This window comes from Atractosteus spatula, chromosome 11 (assembly GCF_055471065.1).
Source record: "Atractosteus spatula isolate fAtrSpa1 chromosome 11, fAtrSpa1.hap1, whole genome shotgun sequence".
Lineage (NCBI taxonomy): Eukaryota > Metazoa > Chordata > Actinopteri > Semionotiformes > Lepisosteidae > Atractosteus > Atractosteus spatula.
Genome location: NC_142716.1, coordinates 7,907,841 through 7,926,612, shown reverse-complemented (window position 1 = coordinate 7,926,612; position 18,772 = coordinate 7,907,841). Strand labels below are relative to the sequence as shown.

At 37.0% G+C, this 18,772-nt stretch overlaps 1 protein-coding gene across 1 annotated transcript in view; it reads left to right on the top strand.

Moving 5' to 3' along the window:
• Positions 1–53: 53 nt before the first annotated feature.
• niban1a (niban apoptosis regulator 1a) overlaps positions 54–18,772 on the top strand; it is a 33,319-nt gene continuing 14,600 nt past the window's right edge. Inside the window, exons 1-2 of the mRNA XM_088927138.1 lie at positions 54–254; positions 18,531–18,661. Coding sequence (XP_088783264.1) covers positions 200–254; positions 18,531–18,661 — 186 coding nt within the window. The 5' untranslated portion in view covers positions 54–199. The remainder of the gene's footprint in view (positions 255–18,530; positions 18,662–18,772) is intronic.

The window sequence follows — 18,772 nt, the reverse complement described above, 5'->3', positions numbered from 1 at the left end:
TGAAGGAAGTTTATGATAGATTTTGAGGACACGGAGCTCACAATAAACGCCAGCGAGCTTCTCCACGCCCGTCAGATCGCGACAGCCACGCAGCAGAAGGAAGGGGCTGTCTGTGCTGCTCTGCAAGGCTCGACAGCTGGAGCACCTGAACCGCACACATTACCGAGGCAGAAGCTTGTGTGAACAGCAGCGTTCAAGCATGGGGGGGTCTTCTTCCAGTCTTCTGGATGAAAGCAAATGCAACTACATCAGAGGTAAACAAAGATGAAATTGTTTTATTTCCCTAACAGCAACTTTGTAATGGTCCGCGTCTACTTTTGATACGCTGTGGACCCTAATGGCACTGTGTGTTGAGCGCCTTTACCTTAAGCATGTCTTAATTATTGGTGCCTTTTGGAGTCGATGCATTCATAGAATAGGAAGTATTTTACGAGCTACACGCAGTGAAACGCTTTTGAAAAGAAATGTGTTTCCCTGTTAAACCATTAATGTAACGCTTATTTCCCGTATTTTAACAAAGGAGTCTATGTTGCCTGTAAAGTAACACCATAGTACTAACAATAGTACAGCACAGGTACCCATGAGTGCAGTGACTCTTAATTGTCATCTACTATTTCATCTGAATACATTTTTCCGTTTTGCCAGACGTATTTTTCGGTAATTCCTGTTCTTCTTCATATTTAGTTTCTAGTTTTGGAGTTCGAGATGTACTGTATCTTTTCGTTTAAAATGGTATGTACTAATTAGCCTACAAAATATGCTTATTAAACACACACATTTAAAATGACATATTTTTGCATCCATAAAACATTCAATTGGCAGGGTTCACCTCTGCCCAGAACTAGCATTTTTTCCTAAATAGTACTTGTAGTACTTTTACAAAATGATAACACCACTTGCTGTAATTTTTTCTCCAATTTTATTTTCGGTACCCAGAGAAACTGACTTCCAAAAATGAATGTTGAAGTTAACTAGGGTGTGCAATCGCATTTATACATTATAATTCATAGCCTAGGTTTATATTTGGGTACACCTGATAATCTAATAGCAAAGTATTTTAAAAAGACATAGCATTACACAACATCTGATTTGCTTCTCACTCGACTAAAGCACAGTCCTATTTACTGTCAAAAACCAGTTTCATTCCAGGCTCCTCAGGATGTATTTTAGTCAGTCTTTATTTTCTAAGCAGAACTTAATAAACTTTCAAGTCAGAAAAACAGAGGGGACAGAGACTCTTATGATTAATGAGATTAATGACAAACTTATAACGCAAGTGGCTGGCATTGACTGGAATAAAAACAAATTCAAATGCCTAAAAAAGAACTTTCCAAAAATACATTTAATTACTCAGCTAAGTCTTAAAACATCAAACCATTACCATTGTAGGGTTGTAAGAAAGCCCCTTCATTCCTGCTCCTTTGTGTATTGTTGGATATTTACTTTTTGGAATTTGGAGAGACAGGCAGTACGAGATATGATGTACAGAAGCAAATTAATCCATAATATTTTGCAGGATGAGACCCAATTCAAATGGCTTCAAACTGAGCAATGATAATTTTAGTATACTGCTGAAGATACAGAGTTCTGTTACTTTATATTGAGGTCTCCACAGACCACATTTCAGTCCAGAAAGTAAGACTTTTGGCCAATTGAAGTATATCAATAAGACCTTAGCAGTCAGATCCAAAAGCACACCCATATGAATCATCGAGGCATCTGTCTGCTATTTGTTCTGAATTCTTCTGTGTGCCAAACACCATAACCTCATTTCAGTTCACATTAGTGAAGCTGGAGAGACATTTTGTGCATGCACAGTTTTACATTTTGGGAACCGTGCTGATCAAGTCAGTTTTAAAGAGTAAACGTCGTATTTAAGATTTGAGTTTGGTTATGAGTGGCAATGTATGAAGAATAGAAGAAGCTAATTTTAGAAGACGTTTCCACTGGTATAATCAGATTAATTAATCTGTTTGACAGGACACCAGTTATCTAGAAATAAAACTACCGATTCCCATGTCTTTTGCTTGAAGCAGTGATGAATTCTTTACATTTTAGTTCTCAGCATTGATTGGTTGTTTTGGATTACTGTTTTGAAGTATGTTGGCATCCTTAAATGTGATTAATTTGTAGAAAACTATTAATTCCCTGAGGGTTGATGTTTGTCTGATACATGTTTTTCTGTCTCTCTCATGATTGGTGAAAGCTGGAGAGTTTCATCCCTAATCCACAAAGAAGGAGCAAGCAGTTGGAAAACTAAAGGCATTTAAGTGTTTCAAAACTGTAATCTTCATTTTTCTTTCATCTCTGCAAAACTGTGGAGTTTGCTTTGAAATCTCAAATGCCCAGTGCCGGTACTGTTGTTAGTAAAACATCCCCAAAACCACTTAAAAAGGCCTTTGCTCATTGTGGCACCATGATTCTTTTATTTTTAACAATTAAAAAGCACATAATTTCATTTTGACAAATGAAATCTACTTCACAAAGCATTCCATCCTTGTTTTATATGACCGCATTCACATTTCCTTCCTAATTATCCATAGCACGATTTTTATTCCATCCCGACTCAAAATTAAGGGGAAATTAATCAAAACTACTCTCTAAAGAAGAAAATAAATGAAGAATAAAGAAGATAAAGAACGAAAATGCATGAAGATGCTGGAGTTTGAGATGGGTTTTAGATTCAGCGTTCCAACTAAAAGGTCTAGTGCACAATACTACTGTACATTTTCTAAACCCGCAGTGTTTTAGGGTTTTTCAGCTCTGTGTATTTTGGTGCAGTGTTGCCGGGCAACATCACAAATTGGTAAGAGTGCAGAGAACAGAAGCTTCTAACCTAGATTCACTGTCCCATGATGCTTCAGCATCACAGTATGCAACACATTTAGCATTACAGCACTTCAAAAGTGAAACATCTTAACTTCTATTTAAGTCAGACTTAAAGCATCCTGTATCTATTATGAGATCTGACAGCCGTTGTTTTTCATGTTGTGCTAACTTTAGCCCACTTGAAGTCAAGTCGCGTTTAAGCTTATACTCTTTGAATGTAAGATAATGAAAAAATAGTTTGTAAATTAATACACACCCATAGGAGGGCAGTAGATGGAGATGCCAGACGGAACAATATGTGAGTTCACCTGCTGTTGGTTATCGACTCATGTTTTGTTATTAGTGTTTCTGTTTCTCTTGCCTAGTTTTTATCCTGTCTGAAAATAGGAATTTATAGAAAACAGCTGTTGTGACCAGGGGATTTAGAATCAACCTTATATTTCCCAGCTCTGTAGCAGAAGTTGGTTATATTTTACAGGAAACCTTAAAAAGATGATAAAACAGTGAGTTATTTCACATTGACAAAGAAACACTGAGGATGATAGAATAAAACCTAGTCTGGAATCTATACCTTTGTAGGATTCCATTAAATTAGATACCTCTGTTTACCACACAGAGAAAAGGATTGAACAGGTCTTTTCTCTTCACGTACGGTAGCATACCAGTGTCTGACTCTCTTGGTCCCCTGCAAGAAAGCTTAATGCAGTATGATAACTCCTACCAGCCTCATAAGCATTTTTATTTCATTGCTCAGTAACAAAAAGCATTGCTTCCCAGTTTTACATTTCTTTGTTCAGACACTCAAATGGCCCAACCCACCAAACTGTGTATCAGGAGTTTGGATCAGGACACTCAAGTCATTATCTCGCTGACCGACCTGTGCTGGGTAATCCTTTTAAGGGAAAACTCAAAGATGTGTCATGCCATTGATCTCTTCCTCTGCAGCTCACTGGAGTCTAGAAGGAGTGGGCCGTGAGGCAAGATGGGTTTCTTTCTTTTGCTGTGTCAAATTTAATTGTGTGCAGTCTGTCGCAAGACAGTTCTGATGTAAGTTCAAAGGCATCTCTTAATATAGCGTGGACAGTATCTCGTTATTCTATTGCAGAACCACTGAGCCCCTGTGAACAGAGCAGGTTGCGAATATGTGTCCATTTTTCTTTAGTTTGTCTCAAGAAATCCCTGTTTATCCACGTGTGACACGGAGTTGTTTCAGTTTTGTTCGCCATTTCATCTTTGAATCAAAACTCCACACGTCCACATAGCTTCTCACAAAGTGTTAGATTATAATACAGGTCATAAGCTGCAGGTGATTTCTTTATTGTGAGATATAATGAAGGAAATCACCATTGTTCACAGCCATGTCTCCAAGAGCTCAAGTTAAATTAGTGATGACTCTAGCTAGGCTGAGGAAGAGAATATTTTAATTAGGTGTTTGTTCACCACAGTAGAAATCTTAATGAGACACGTATCAGGCATTTGCTAGCAGCCAGCAAGCTGTGTTTCAGTAGTAAAGTACTAATACATGCTTTTAAGAAGTCATTTAAATTACAAATCAAAGAGGCCCTGAAGTGTATAGGTTTATTGTATAATTTGGTCATCTACTGTTTTCTAATTAGTTTTCAGGTATCTGTGTAGTTGTTGCTTAGTTGTGATTCCTTTGTTTCTGTTTTAATATTTCAGCATATATAAACGACTACAAAGGCTAAAATGTCACTTAAAATACAATTTGCACTCCTCTCATTTGTAACTGCTCTCCTGTTTTGGGAGGGATGATTTCAAACCCGTATGTATTTGTAGATTTAGTTTTAAGCTTTTACACTGTACAGTAGGTCCAAGTACTAAATACAGACTGTGTTTTAGTGTGCAAAAGTATTTAAAGCTTTATTTTAAGGCAGCATACTGGTTAAATAATGTCATTTACTTTTTTTGCAAATGTCGCCTATGCTCTATTCAGACAACGCCTAAAACGTGTTATTAATCAGAATAACATACTGTACTAAAGATTTCCTACATTGCATGATGTAATGTGTATAAAGTGCAAGTGAATAGTTCCATAACACTGAGCACTCTATAGGGAATTCCTGCTTATTGCACTTACAGTATGTATATACAGTATATGTGCTTTGCTCAAATATATCTATCTCAGCATGTAGTTTCATTAGCCAGCGTGTATTATGTAGGCATGGACAACAACAAGGCATTGCTAAAACACCTACTGTATATACTGTATAACCTTGGATGCTTTCATTACCACAGAAATTTTGGGATTAAAACTACCTTTATAGCTGCTAACAGGGTTTGGCAGAGTATTCAGTTTTGTAAACTAGTCCAAAGACATTAGAAAAAATATTCTTAAAATATGAGACACTGGTGATCAACATTTTAGACAACAGTCATTTCCTAGTTTTAATATAAGTCAACTACAAGAAATTACTGTCATGTACTGAAGAATAACCAGGGCTCACAAATGTAGTAAGATCTAATTAATTTGAAATCCAATTAAAGTGATCTGCTTAATATCTTCATCTTGCTTAGGTTTTGTTAGGAAACAAAGTACAATATCAATGATGATATTTGAAATTCACACAACGTTATTTTTTTTCAATTATATTATATATGCGCTATAAATAGCAGAAGCACAATACACTGGATATTATTGAGCTCATTCTTTTTAACTAAGGAAGTATAAACATCTGCAGGTAGCAGAAATTAAATGGTGTTTCCTTGCATGAACCGAGAAGCAGAATCGTACAGCTGCCCGATACCAATGTGCTTTTTAAATCTAGACTGCAGGAAATATGTGGTCTTTGCACAATCAAATTTTCCTGGCAATACATTTTTAAGTACAATAAGATCTATTAAAAGCTGAGATGCTGGCCTTATTCATATGGAAGCAGTTCTCTCCGCTGAAGAAGGCTTTGCAGCAGATTTACCTAATGTCTATATTTAATACATCTTTTCTGTGTTGAATGTGACTGCATGAAATTCTGTGACAAGCTGCAACAGTTTTTGATCTGGTAGTATTGCTTAAGGAAAGGCTTTCTGTGTATTAAAGGACACATATCAAGCATTGCTAGTGTTCATTATAGAGTATTATAAAAGAGGGCCACCCCAGATGTAATGTAAAATGTAAGGAGTGTTGTATAATCAGTACATTTTATAAAGAAATGATTGCCCATGCCTGATTTAGTGAATGCATATCGGAAGTTGGAAAATTGAACAGAAATTAAACTGCGTTGAAACCACTCGATGGCTCTGTCAAACCCTATGCCTCACAGAGAAACCAGGGCACGTAGTAACACTATATAGTACAAAACCTGCCTAGGAATCAAAACAAATACTTTCCTGCCCCTGTGATTGCGCTGTGTCTGCCACCATTTTGAACTTGAGGATTTCAAGGTGACCAATATTTGAACCAGTTTGGAGAGAATTAAGAGCAATTAAGAGGCAAATGAGTTCCTACAATGAATAAAGGGATAAGTGCTATGAACATCTGTTGCAAAGATTTATCTGGTAGCTCCTCACAAAGTAGCTGTCATTGTGAAGGGAGATAAACAAAACAGGCCAGGATAGCTACCACAGATAAACAAAGCAGCTTTCTGCTCCAGAGAGGAGGCTTAATGCTTTGAATACTCACTAGTCTGTAGAAATGCCCATGAAGCAGAAGCTCTGGAATATGGAGGAGCCATACTGTACATGGCCTGGCTTCATTTTAAACCTGTTCTATTTATGTATCTGAAATCACATTTGATTTTTTAAGGATGCAGGTGAAATATGACTTCATCTATAGTCCTGTGTCATTTGTCCTAAAATTCTTTTTCACTCCTTTCTAATTGGCTTGCAGCATTGCTCTGAAGAAGCCTTGGTATTAAATAACATAGTTCCAGTTCCAGGAATGAATAAGCTTTTAACTGCAGAAAGGGACTGGATCTCATCTCTCGGATAGGTTAAGCAAGCTGGTTGGCTCCTGCCACTTTCACTTTGTATGATTTTAGCTGGATCACTGGGCAGTGTTGTTTTTACCCCACCTCCTCATTTACAGAAAATAAAAATGAACTGCTTTGTAGCAGTTCATTTTACAGCCCAAGGCTGGGCAAGACTCACAAAAGTCATTGTCAGCCATTATATAATACTTTCTTTTTTACACACAGACCAGGACAGCTACAGTAGCAATCAGTCTCATTTAATTGCCAGTTCTCCATTGTTCAGATGTTTCTTCTTCAAAATTCTATGGCTTATCCATACTCTTTTTAAAAGGAGATAAAGAACTCCTTTCTCTTTTCCTTGTCGGTTTTTTCTACCCTTTCAGGCAAAAGTGCAAAGAAAGCACTAAAATATTAAAAAAAGACAAAGACCAAGAAAAGACCAAATTGTCAGTCTTGCTCATTGTTGTGTTGTACCTCATAATCCATGGAACACTCTTTGAAAGTATTCTGAGACGCTTTTTTGACAGATGTGTGGAAGGGAATTCCTCCTGTTTTCAGTCTTGAATTTATTTGCATCTTATAACATAAATGAAGAGGCAGCAGGTCATTCCACACAAATTCTAGCCAGCATCATAGTGTGAATGGACTCACAGCTCACAGCATGTCTTTGAAGTCTCAGCGCTGACGTTTGGAGTTTCACAACTCTATTTAACAGCGCTTCTCCCCATGAAATCACAAGGCTCCCTGATTCATTGTAGCTTTCCATCACTGCTAGGATATCACTTAATAATGTTTAAAAATAATTTGATGAACAAGTTAGGCAAGATAGTTTTAAGTGCAAGAAACCGCAAAAGTACTGTATTTATTACAGACTCAGCCCTGTTGATGTACAGAGAAATTAAGACGTGCACTTGTGTCGTATTAGAAATCCCATGTTTGAAATGTGAAATGTATGTTGTTGGTTTTTCAACCTAAATAGATGAGAAATAATTTTATCCCTGATTTTATTTTTGATTTGTCTTTGTGTAATATTATAAAATGCAGTTTTTGAGTTTTGTTTAGTTCCTGCAAGACATATTTAGAAGGACGTAATATACTGATAAGGGTGTTACTCTGCGGTTTTTCACTTGTTTTCTAGTAGTTTTTCACCTCTTGTTTTCTATTACTACAGGTAAACAAATGGTACCTTTCTTCTGCTACAATTTCATATATGTATTTACTCAGTCAAGCTATCTCAGAGTGTTCAAATAATACTTCTCATAAATTGGACAAATAAACAACATACTCTAGGTCAAACACTGGATGCTCTGGAGGTCAGAGATAAGACTCTCATATTTAAACACTCATGGTTAATCATGGGAGTGACTTTTGTGTTTTGAAAGGAAGCACAAATTAAACTGCAATCGTAGATTAAAACTTTCTGAAAATACCTCAGTGCTGAATGCTAAACCCTCTTAAAGGGTGTGTCACACAGTCAGGGAGTTAAGCCAGCACCACTAAGTCTTTTGAGACATGGGTGGAACATGGATGATATTCCAAGGAGATGTTATTGAGGGTTTACAATCCTGTGCTTTTGGGAGTGTTGATTATTTACTGGCTGAAGGAAGTTTGTCATGGCCAGGCTGCTGACCAGTGATGTCCATTTTTTCGTGTTGATCATAATAAAGTAATACCTAGATAAGCAGCTCTTACCAAGTGTAGCTGTTTTAGTATGTAATGTCAGGTTCCTGTGTTTCAATAGATTAATATTCATTCTTATGAAAAACGATGAGATACGGTATGCAAAGTTTGTGGATTATCTTAGAAAGCACATCCTGCTAGCTCTTAAAGTAAAAAAAAATGACAATGAATCAACACTACTGTGGCTACACAGAAGTAACTAATTGTATAATATCTCCCTTTTATTTAATCTTTTGTATATGTGACATTTCCTATTTGTGCCACTTGTGCTGAAAAGTTTTTAAAGGCTTCTTGTTAGAAAAAGAGGTTAGAAAACCTCTTAAAACTAATATTAAAATTTAGTAGCAGAGCGACCCTCATCACTGCTCCCTGCTTCAACAATAACATACTGTAGCTGAGCACACTGTGTTAATTGTAAACAGTGGTCAGAACACTCATGCACATTTTGCAAAGGCAAAATCTGTTCCCTTTGCTCATTAATCTGCCTTTAGCTTTCCCTTTTCATATTCTGGCTCCCGTTTGTTTGGGTTGGATCATCCATATCCCTGGACCATATCCGACAATGATATCATACATGTGTTTATGACTGCTGTTGTCCCAAAAGAAAAAAATCTTTCAACTGAATTTCAAAATTCCCTTGCTCTTGCATGAATAGCTAATGAGAGTCTAAATGCAATTCAGTCACGTACAGGAGAGTGGGATTTAGTACTCATGTATGATAGAAAGCTTACAGTGCAGTATATCATGTACTGTATCTAGCACGAATGCACATCTGTGACTTGGCAAGAACTCCATCCTGAATTCAGAAAAGGAATAATAATTTAAGTTTTCAAACAAAAGCATGACTTTTCAAGCATGATTTTCTCAGCTGTTTGAGGATGAAAGGAAAAGGACAACATTGCTGAGCAGCATTGCAACATAGACATTTGACAGTTTAACGAAATGAAATAATTCCAGAGCTAAGCCTTTTTCTAATTTTAATCGCACTGTGTGGTTAAATACCGTCGTTGGTAGCAGTGAAAAGAAAGACAGGGGTCTGAGATGGAATGCATTGTAAGCAGGAACCTGCTGGACTTCTGCATGTTTGCATTAGTGGCAACAGTAAATTACACATTGCCATTTCTAATCTTCATCTGCAATGAAGGCATGCAGCTTTTTCCATGGGTCAGTTTAAATGAGTCTTAAACGACATCTCTTACTTGCTCTTGAATTTAGGGGTTTAATGATTTTTTTAAATTTGGCAGATCAGAGATATTACTGGCGAGGAATAAAAAACGCATGCATTATTACGTGACAGGTGAGGCCTAGGTGTGTCAACTGTGATTGAGCTGGAAATCCTAAATGTATCTACAAGTAGTTGTTCTGCAGAGAAGCTTATTTTATTCCCCGAAACACAATTAAAAACAGATTATAAGAGTCAGGGTACCAGGGCACTAAACCTTATTCAAAAGTTAGAATCCCTGCTCTGGTTGAGAAGTGTTGATGCACTTTCCAGGTTTCTACACAGATAGGAAAAACATATCCATTCCAGTAGGTCAGCCAAGCCTCTGGGTCCTAACCCTGTCTTAAGCTGTCTAATCATTTATCTCTTTGCAACCACTGCAAGATTTATTTTACCTCCCACAAACCTCCTAGAAAACTCTTTCTTTTTTAATTGGAAGAGGGGTTCTTGAAGCCATAAACAAAGTTTAAGACAGCAAAAGAAACAAAACAACAATAAAAAACTACTTTTATTTGAAGACTCAAGCACCACTTGGAATTGGATATGAGGCCATTTCTTTAGTTTCTTTTTTTTCCTCACAGAGGTTGTAAAAACAAATCAGGGAGCTTTGATTAGTTTCAAATTTAATTAGCATCAGTTCTTTACTGTTAAGAACCATTTTAAAAACCACAACTTAGTGCATCCAGCTACAGCTGGTTTCAAGAGAAGCAGTGCTAGGATTTTAAAAAGAGAACTTGCTTCTGTCCTGTTCACCACAAGAACCTCAGCAGTTTTAAGACCTTGCTTTCTAGATTTTCACATGATAAATATTGTACATTCAGGACATTTTCTATGTTCAAAGCTTTTCATTTCACGTGTCTCTAACAAATGCCAAATTTACTATACAAATACTTCCCTTTAATTAAATTTTAATTTGGTTTTATTTATGTAGGCTATAACTCTTTGTAAAATCAATTGTTCATCTTTTCAGTGTGTGGCATTAAATGGGACTTCTGCTTGCTTGTGCTTGTATCGGCATTAGCAAACGCTAATCAAGAGCTTACAAAATATTGACAGTTTATTTTCAAAAAAGGCTAAAAAGAAAAGTGTATTATAACACCCCAGAGAGATGTATTTTATGTACATCAACTCCTTATTTTTGTCTTCTTCTGCCTGCCCTTGGAGTTTTTGCCATATTTGTGAATTTTTAAATACACAAATTGGTTTTAGCATGGTAATTTTTTACAGTTTTTAGTACATTGTATGAAACACAAAACAAAAATAAAGCAAGCGTGTTCTAGATAAATGCATACATTGACATACTGTATGTCTATTATCACTATATCCTGAAGAGCACTTTCTCTCAACAAATCCAACTTGGATTTATTACACTAGTGTAGGAATTTATGCCCTTTGTAGAGATTTATAACAGTGATAAAACCACTAGAGTGCTGTCTGAGTGCAATAAAAAGTTTTCTTATTACCTACATATTTGCACCTTTCAGTTACAATTTTGTTTAGTTTGACACCCCTTGTGACATCTATCAGCATAATTTGAGGTGAAGTTCTGCCAGTTCCGTTCCCATAGGAGAGAATGGAAGTCAGGACTGCTGCTTCTCTGTTGCAGGATCCTGGCCATAATTGCAATGCGGAGGACCTGTCTGTGTGGAGTCTATATGTTGTGGTCCTCGTTTTCATAGATTTTCACCTAGTGCTCCAGTTTCCTCCCACCACCCAAAGACACAGAGGTTTAATTTGACTTGATGATCTAAATGTAATGGTGTCTTTTGTGGGGAGTTCATAATTTTGGGGGATTGTGTGTGTCCAGTTGATGCTCCGAGCTCTGATCTCTTGAAAACTCATCAGATCTCATGCAAGGCTATACCTTGTCAAATCTGTTTCATGTAAGAATTTATCTCTGTTTAGCTGAAGCTACTTAAGACAGGTAAAGCAGGTTCCACAAGTCCAGATTATCTTTTAATGAGACAGCAGCAGGATTCTAGTCCAGTTTCACTTTCTTAAGTAGTCCATCAAGAAAAAAAACTTTTGAATGGAATTTACAGTGAACAACTGTAAGAGGTCCTTTAAGGAAGAAATTGTCAAATTCCACCTTAAATTCTAGATAACGTGTTGAATGCATGAATAGACTTTCAGAATATAAATACAACTAATTTAAGCAAACTTCAGTATATAAATAAAAGCATGACACTATTCTCAGTGCTCACAGTGGTCAGTTTTCAATCTGTAGCTGAGATCAGAAATTAAGAAACAGAGATTAAATTCTTGCCAAATTTCCCCTATTGTATGGCAGAGGATTCTGTTACTAAAAGCAGATCACACACTTACTGATTCGTAATAATTTATTTAGCTCTGTCAGCACAGAAATAGTAATGAGTAGTTGTAGAGAGTGTGTCCTTCCTCAATTGCACTATCTTACATTTATCTGTGCACGTGTATCTGTATCTGTTATTACAAAATGGTAGTTACAATTCCAGTTTTTAACTGACTTTTCTGATCTTATCCAAGGCAGCGATCAATCAAGGGTAACATAATAACAATGCCAAATATCTTATGTAAAGAGGGTGAAACAAAAGGTAATATCATATTATCATACTGTATACTATACTTCAATGACTAGTACAGAATAGCAACAAGTCTGCAAATTGTTTACAGTGATTACTAAAAGATACTTCAACTTAAACATATGTCTGTTTTTTCATTGCATGCATATGCATACATCTCTTATGAGCTCAAACAGTCAATTTGAGGGAAATGCTCAGCAGGAAATATATGGCAATCGTATGCTGAGAATCACAAGGAGTATGTACAACAGTACAGCTCTGAATTTGCAAACGCAAAACCCAAAGAACACATGACTGCTTAATGAGCAATCACATTGTTCAAACCCCATATCTTTCTTAGTCAAGACATGATTCTTCTTTTGTTGCATTTTATGTGAATGAGTCTCAGGAGAAAAACATGCTCTAGCTGTCTTGAATGCAACCTGTCTTTACTACTGTAAATTGTATTTATTGTTATTTAAATAATCCTAAAATATAAACCTCCATAACGCATCCATGTGCTGAGAGACCCTCCTGATCTGATCTCTCACTCCTTTTCATTTCTCCCATCTCTGGAGACGTAGCTCAAATACTGCTCTCTCCTGGGTTTTCTACTGCAAAGGAAACCATTGCATTCCTTCACACACATCTGTACGTGCACTGCCCTAAAAAGCCACCAGTCTAGACACTGGACTGCTACAGCAGGATATCCATGCTGCTTAGATGTTCCTGTGTAATGTGTGTGCTCTAGTTATTTGTCTAGTATGTCGTGCATTAGGAAACAACTTTGTTTAGGATGACCTCATTTTACAAGATTATGGAAGGTAATCCATGATATCTTAATATTTTATGAAAATGACTTTTCCTGTATTTTATGACACTTAATGTGTGGACTATTGCAAGTGCTTTCTCTATCGGAAGTTTTAATACAGCCTTTATACAATCTTACACTACTTGTGTAGCTCTAGCCTGAAGCTCATTTACTACAGCACCTTACAAAATTTACCTTCCCTCAGTCCTTTCTCTTTTATAGCCCTTTTCCCCACTTTGTTACCACATACACTTTTCTTCTCTCTCTTTATGTACTCAAACACATCCTGTCATTTGATTTGGGGATAATTATAGTGCAATTATACCATTTAAAATCATTATCTGGTTGGAAAAATGCTTTTGAACTGTCCTTTGTGGCAAGTCGATGCTAAGTACTGAGTCTTGTTGCTTTTCCATGAATTTGCATATGTATCTTAGAAATATGAAAACCGAGTATGTGGCATAGTGCTAAGATGTATTGTTTTTAAAATATCATAGACGATTAGAAAAAAAAAATACTGGTAGAATTTTAGTCTCACTAACTTCTTTATTACTCTAATCTAACAGTATCAAAGCTTTAAACATTGTTACATGGCTCATGCACTATTAACTATATAAGGTGTACCTAAAGCTTTTCTCTCTCTGCATCCTGCATAGTTTCACTCAGTCATGGGACCAAATTCCTTTCTGAAAATCCCATGTATCTTTTTTGATAGAGTGACGAACATGGCATATGGCTGCTTCACAACTCTTGGATCCTGCATTTAGCATTCTGCACAGGGATACCTTCGGCATGGAGTGTGCGTGTTCTCATCAAATTTGCAGGTGCTCTGGTTTCCACATACTTCTCACAGACATGCAGGCTATGTAAGATGATGCCTGTCTCTTTGTCTTGTGCCCATGTGTGTCCTGTGATTGACTGGCGTCCCATCCAGGGTGTAGTCCCAGCTTGTACTCTGTGCTTCCGAGACTATGACAGGAAAAAGCAAAAAATTTCTGAAAATGAATGGAAGTCAACATTATTATAAGATTGATTGCACAAGTAACAGTACCTTTGTTTTTTGCACAGCACTTACTATTAAAAGAAACATACTTACTGTACATGCATACACTAACTTCAGTACTTCAGTCGTAAATATTGCAATAGCTGATTTATCTGTTCTGTGCGGTCTGGTTTGAACATCACAGTAACATTTTATTTTACGAACTACAATTCATGTGCGTGACATTCAGTTGGTAGCTCTTAATGAGATTTTTGTCAATAAAAAAATGTCTGATTCTGCTAATAATCACACCATTAATTCTCTGCGGTAGCTTATGGTTGTTGAGAATATTATTGTAGTCTTCTTGTAATATGTGTTAAAAAGTGTTTATGCACGGCTGTGTAGCCCTTATACTGAAGTGTTACCAAAATCACAGAATGCATTTTGGATCAATAGAGTCCCAGCCTCTGCACTCCTAAAGACAAACACTTCAGTGCCATGGCTGCCTTCATGCTGCAGGAATGCTGGACAGCACAGGAAATCACATTCTCATCCTAACATTCTTTATCCTGGCGTTCCTGCTTTTTAGCTTATTTATTAGTCTGTGGCACTGAGTGAAAACCTCTGGGGTTTTTCCTCTGACAATCCATTTGTCTATTCCTATTCAGTTGCAATTCTTTTCTGTCTGTCCATTCTACTGATGCTAGCAGCTGCTAGTTTCTTTGTTTTCTGTCATGCCCTGGAGAAATGTGTAGAACCACAGTATGCATTGGGCATCTTTAGATGCTGTAAAAGTCTTTTGGAACTGCTTTTGTAGGGTTCTAAGAATGTAAATAACATTAAGCAACATATTTCACTTCCAAATGTATGCAAATACGCAGTGAAAATCTGAGTTGGAAGTCTCTGCAGTTAGGTGCAAGCATTTCCAGTATGCAGATGATTGCAGAAGTTTACAATCGAGTGTGATTTTGTATCTTGTACATATATAACCCTATTGTTTATTTGTGGTGTTCAGGTTGAAATGAATGATAACATTTATATATCATTTACCAAAAAGAGAACAGAGAAGAAAGAGAAGCAAGGAAGCACAAGCTTGAAGGGAATTAGGATGATGTGTCCATCTAAAATCTCCACAGAGATTTGTTTTTGTTTACATGCTATCACAGTAAAATACCTGTAAAGTCTGGACAGTGAGACAGTCAGAGATAAGGTGTTGTTTCTCCTTTGCAGAAATTTAACAGTTGAAATCCAGGCTTGGACCAATTAATTGCATACCCTGATAGAAAACCCAAATCATCAAAAATAGTTAGCAGACGTGGCAGGGAATCTGTATATTTTACATATACATCATCATAGAGTGATTTTGAGTACTGTTAATGTAAATGGACCCAGAGAGATTCAGCAGGAATTTGTCGAAGCAATTTAAAGAAATCAAGTTTCAATATCTTAGGGATATAAACTGAAACAAAAGCCAATTTTTGTACCTGCAATATTCGTTTTTTTACACATGGCAGTCTCCTTTCTTGATCACTCTTTGACCCCAGCACAAAAATTCAGAAATGTCTTTGTTTTGTCCTCTGTAGATGAGGAAGCTGCTACACTGTAATACTTGCCGGTATATCTGCCCACATCGTGTTGTTTCAGATGAGATTCTGGTATCATGGCAACCTGTGTGTTGTTCCTTTTGCTGCAAGACTCTACAGCTAGCATGTGTGGTAGGAGAAATCAGCCTGCAAGCACTGAAGAACAAAACAGGAACATCGATCAGGGGACTCAGAGTCTGAATCCAACATCTAATAATAATGCTAAGATAGAAATGCAATCCTTGAAAATGCTTCCTAACAGGGTCTACCCCCCCATGCCAAACAACCCCAAACAACCCACAGGAAGATGGGGGATTCCAGCTGTGAATACATCTCAACCCCTTCATCTCCCCATGCTGCTTCCATGACACACCTCCATGAGAGGGGCTGTCCTCTGATAATTCATGTAAAAAAAGATTCCCCTAAAGAGTACGTATCTATTACAAATAAACTACTATTTGCCTCAATCAAGATCCATCAGGATAACAATAAATAATCCCACTCTGCTACACTCAGAACAAATACAAATATGTCACTTTGAATCAAATAAATGTCAAATGTTAAAGTCCATGAGATGCCAGCTTCCCATGGGAATTACCATATTACAAAAAACATTATGCATCCTATGCAAATAAAAGTCAGTGTTAACAATGTGGCACAAAAGAAAGTGGCATTTTAGTCTGGTCTGCCGCCTTGTACAGACATCCCTATGACAAGGGGAAATCACAGCATTGGTTCTGATGAATTTGAAAAGTTCCAATCATTTCCGCTCTCTAGAGCCAAAATATCACTTTGCCTACTCTGTCCTGTCTACGTGTTTGTCCTGTTTCGAATTTCTGTGGCTCTTTTATGGCGGCAAACGAAAAATAATTTTTGTCTAAAGCAAATTCTAAAATAAATAAAGCAAGAGAGTATGAACGTATTCCAGCATAGAAAAACAAAATGCTCAGTGCTCCACTGGTGTGGTGGAAAATGTAACATACACACGTGTCCCTGAATTGCTGATACATATCTAGAGGCCAATGGCTCAATGCCTTGGCTGTGCTTTCTCCTCTTAGTCCATCACAGACTTTTTTCATTTAATTTTCACTCCAGAAGGAGTAATCCAAACCGCTATATAAACTTGACGATCCTGATTGCACAAATGAAACATTCATGTTTGATCTCAGAAGAAAAAGAGTTTTTTGTACCCCTCTTATTTGACAGCTGCACAGGGCGAGAACTGAGTCAGAGGTCATTCTAAGGGACAAAGGCATGAACTTAAGATTCCGCTTCTATTAATTCCTATATCTTAGCTCCTCCAATTCCATCTGCAGTGTTGATTATTCTCTGTTGATGATGGAGTGTTTTCTACCCAATCAGAATCAACTGATTAAGAAACGAAGGAGAAAACACATTTCATTTTCATTAATAAAAATTAGGTGCCGCAGCTGCAGGTTCAGTCATTTTTATTCTTTGGGATGCAAATACAGTAGCTGATAGTTATAAGAGGCAACAGGTACAACTCTGTAAGATGAATTGGCTGGGTAAAAAATTCTAGAAAAATTGCTACTCATTTGGAATTGTTGGGCAGGATGTGCCACGTGTTTTCATGAAGATCAAAAGAATGCTCTCCCTGCACTTGTCTGCAAAGTACTATACGTCTTCTTGCATCATTGCCGGTTCTATTGATGCGTACTCTTCAAGACCAACATGTTACCAGAGAGTAACAGCAACCATGCTGTCTACATTTAATACAGAAGACATGTTTCTGCCAACTTAATGGAAGAACTATAGCTAAGCGAAACTAATCTATATACAGTAGCTATATGACACAATAATACAGAGAAAAGCATAGCCTTGGAGATTGCCATAGACACTGGTCAGTTTTATGTGTTAGGCATTAATATATTATTTAACACTCTGCCAGGATTAAAAGGCAAACCCACTGGGGACCACAAACAGTAATGTGATCTGCAAACTCATCACAAAGTGCAGTGTAATCTAAAATCTGAAATAAGACTTGAGTTCATTAGCCAAAAAGGAATGGTTCCATATTCTGCATTCTCCTTGGTAACACTGTTATTTCCAGGGAAAATAAATGAGAGTGAGAGAAAAAGTATGGAAATTTGTGACCAGTTCCAAGTAAACAGTTGCTAATGCTGAACTAAATTTGGAAGGAAAAATGCAATGTGGAGAGATAATCGGTATGAGGTTAGACATATTATTTTGGCTGCATGTTGGGATCGTCAGTTTCAGCTGAACGTACTAGAAAGTCGGCTGCAGCAGTCGATATGAACTTGTTTCTTTCAGTGCATGCTATGACCTGATGCCACCGAAATTCAAATACATTTTATGTTGCCTCCCTTTGAAAATTTTTAGTATGCATCCGACTGCCTATATAATAATCATGAAAGGCATTAAAATGCACCAACCTTAAAATTAAAACTAAAATTCCCCCCAAATCATCCTCTGAGTCTTTAATACCTCTCGGTATATTGAGCTCTTCCCTTCTGCTTTCCTGAGGATTTTATGAAATAGGACTTCTTTCCAATATAACGATGTCAGTCCCAGATCACAGATGTACCGTGTATTGGAAGCACTTAATTAAGCAGAGTAAAAACAAACCTTCCGTACACAGCGAAGGTCAAGAATACCTGGACTTTTTCCAAACCCAGCCAAGCTCATAAACATATATATTGTGTCCAAAAACTAAACAAGTCAGGTTTGTATAGTAACATTAACAATGACAGGCAAAGGAAGGCGTTGTAAAGCAAGCGTGAGTCATAAACAGTGTCAAGCTGAAAAATGACACATGGAAAAAATGAAAAGTGCACCAACAACTTAGGGGGGCAAGACACTACCTTTCAATTTTAGAGTTGTTTTCATTATGAAACAATTTACCAACTTCAGCATTGGCCACCCTTCCTCCAGAAAAAATAAAAATAAAAATGATATTCATTTGGGTTGTGTTCCAGGCCGGGCTGAAGCAGAGCTGAAGAATTTCAGCCCTCACTACAAACGCCAATATGCCATAGCCTTTTTCTCTGAGATTCACGATGAGGTGGAGCAGCACAAGCCAGTTCAGACACAACTGCTGAAACAAAGGGTAAGTTGCAGCAGAGGCTTTGCCAGTGCTGTAAAGAGTCCTGTATGAAATAAATATGGAAAATAAGAATAATTCCTTATACTTATATAGCACTTTTCTGGACACTCCACT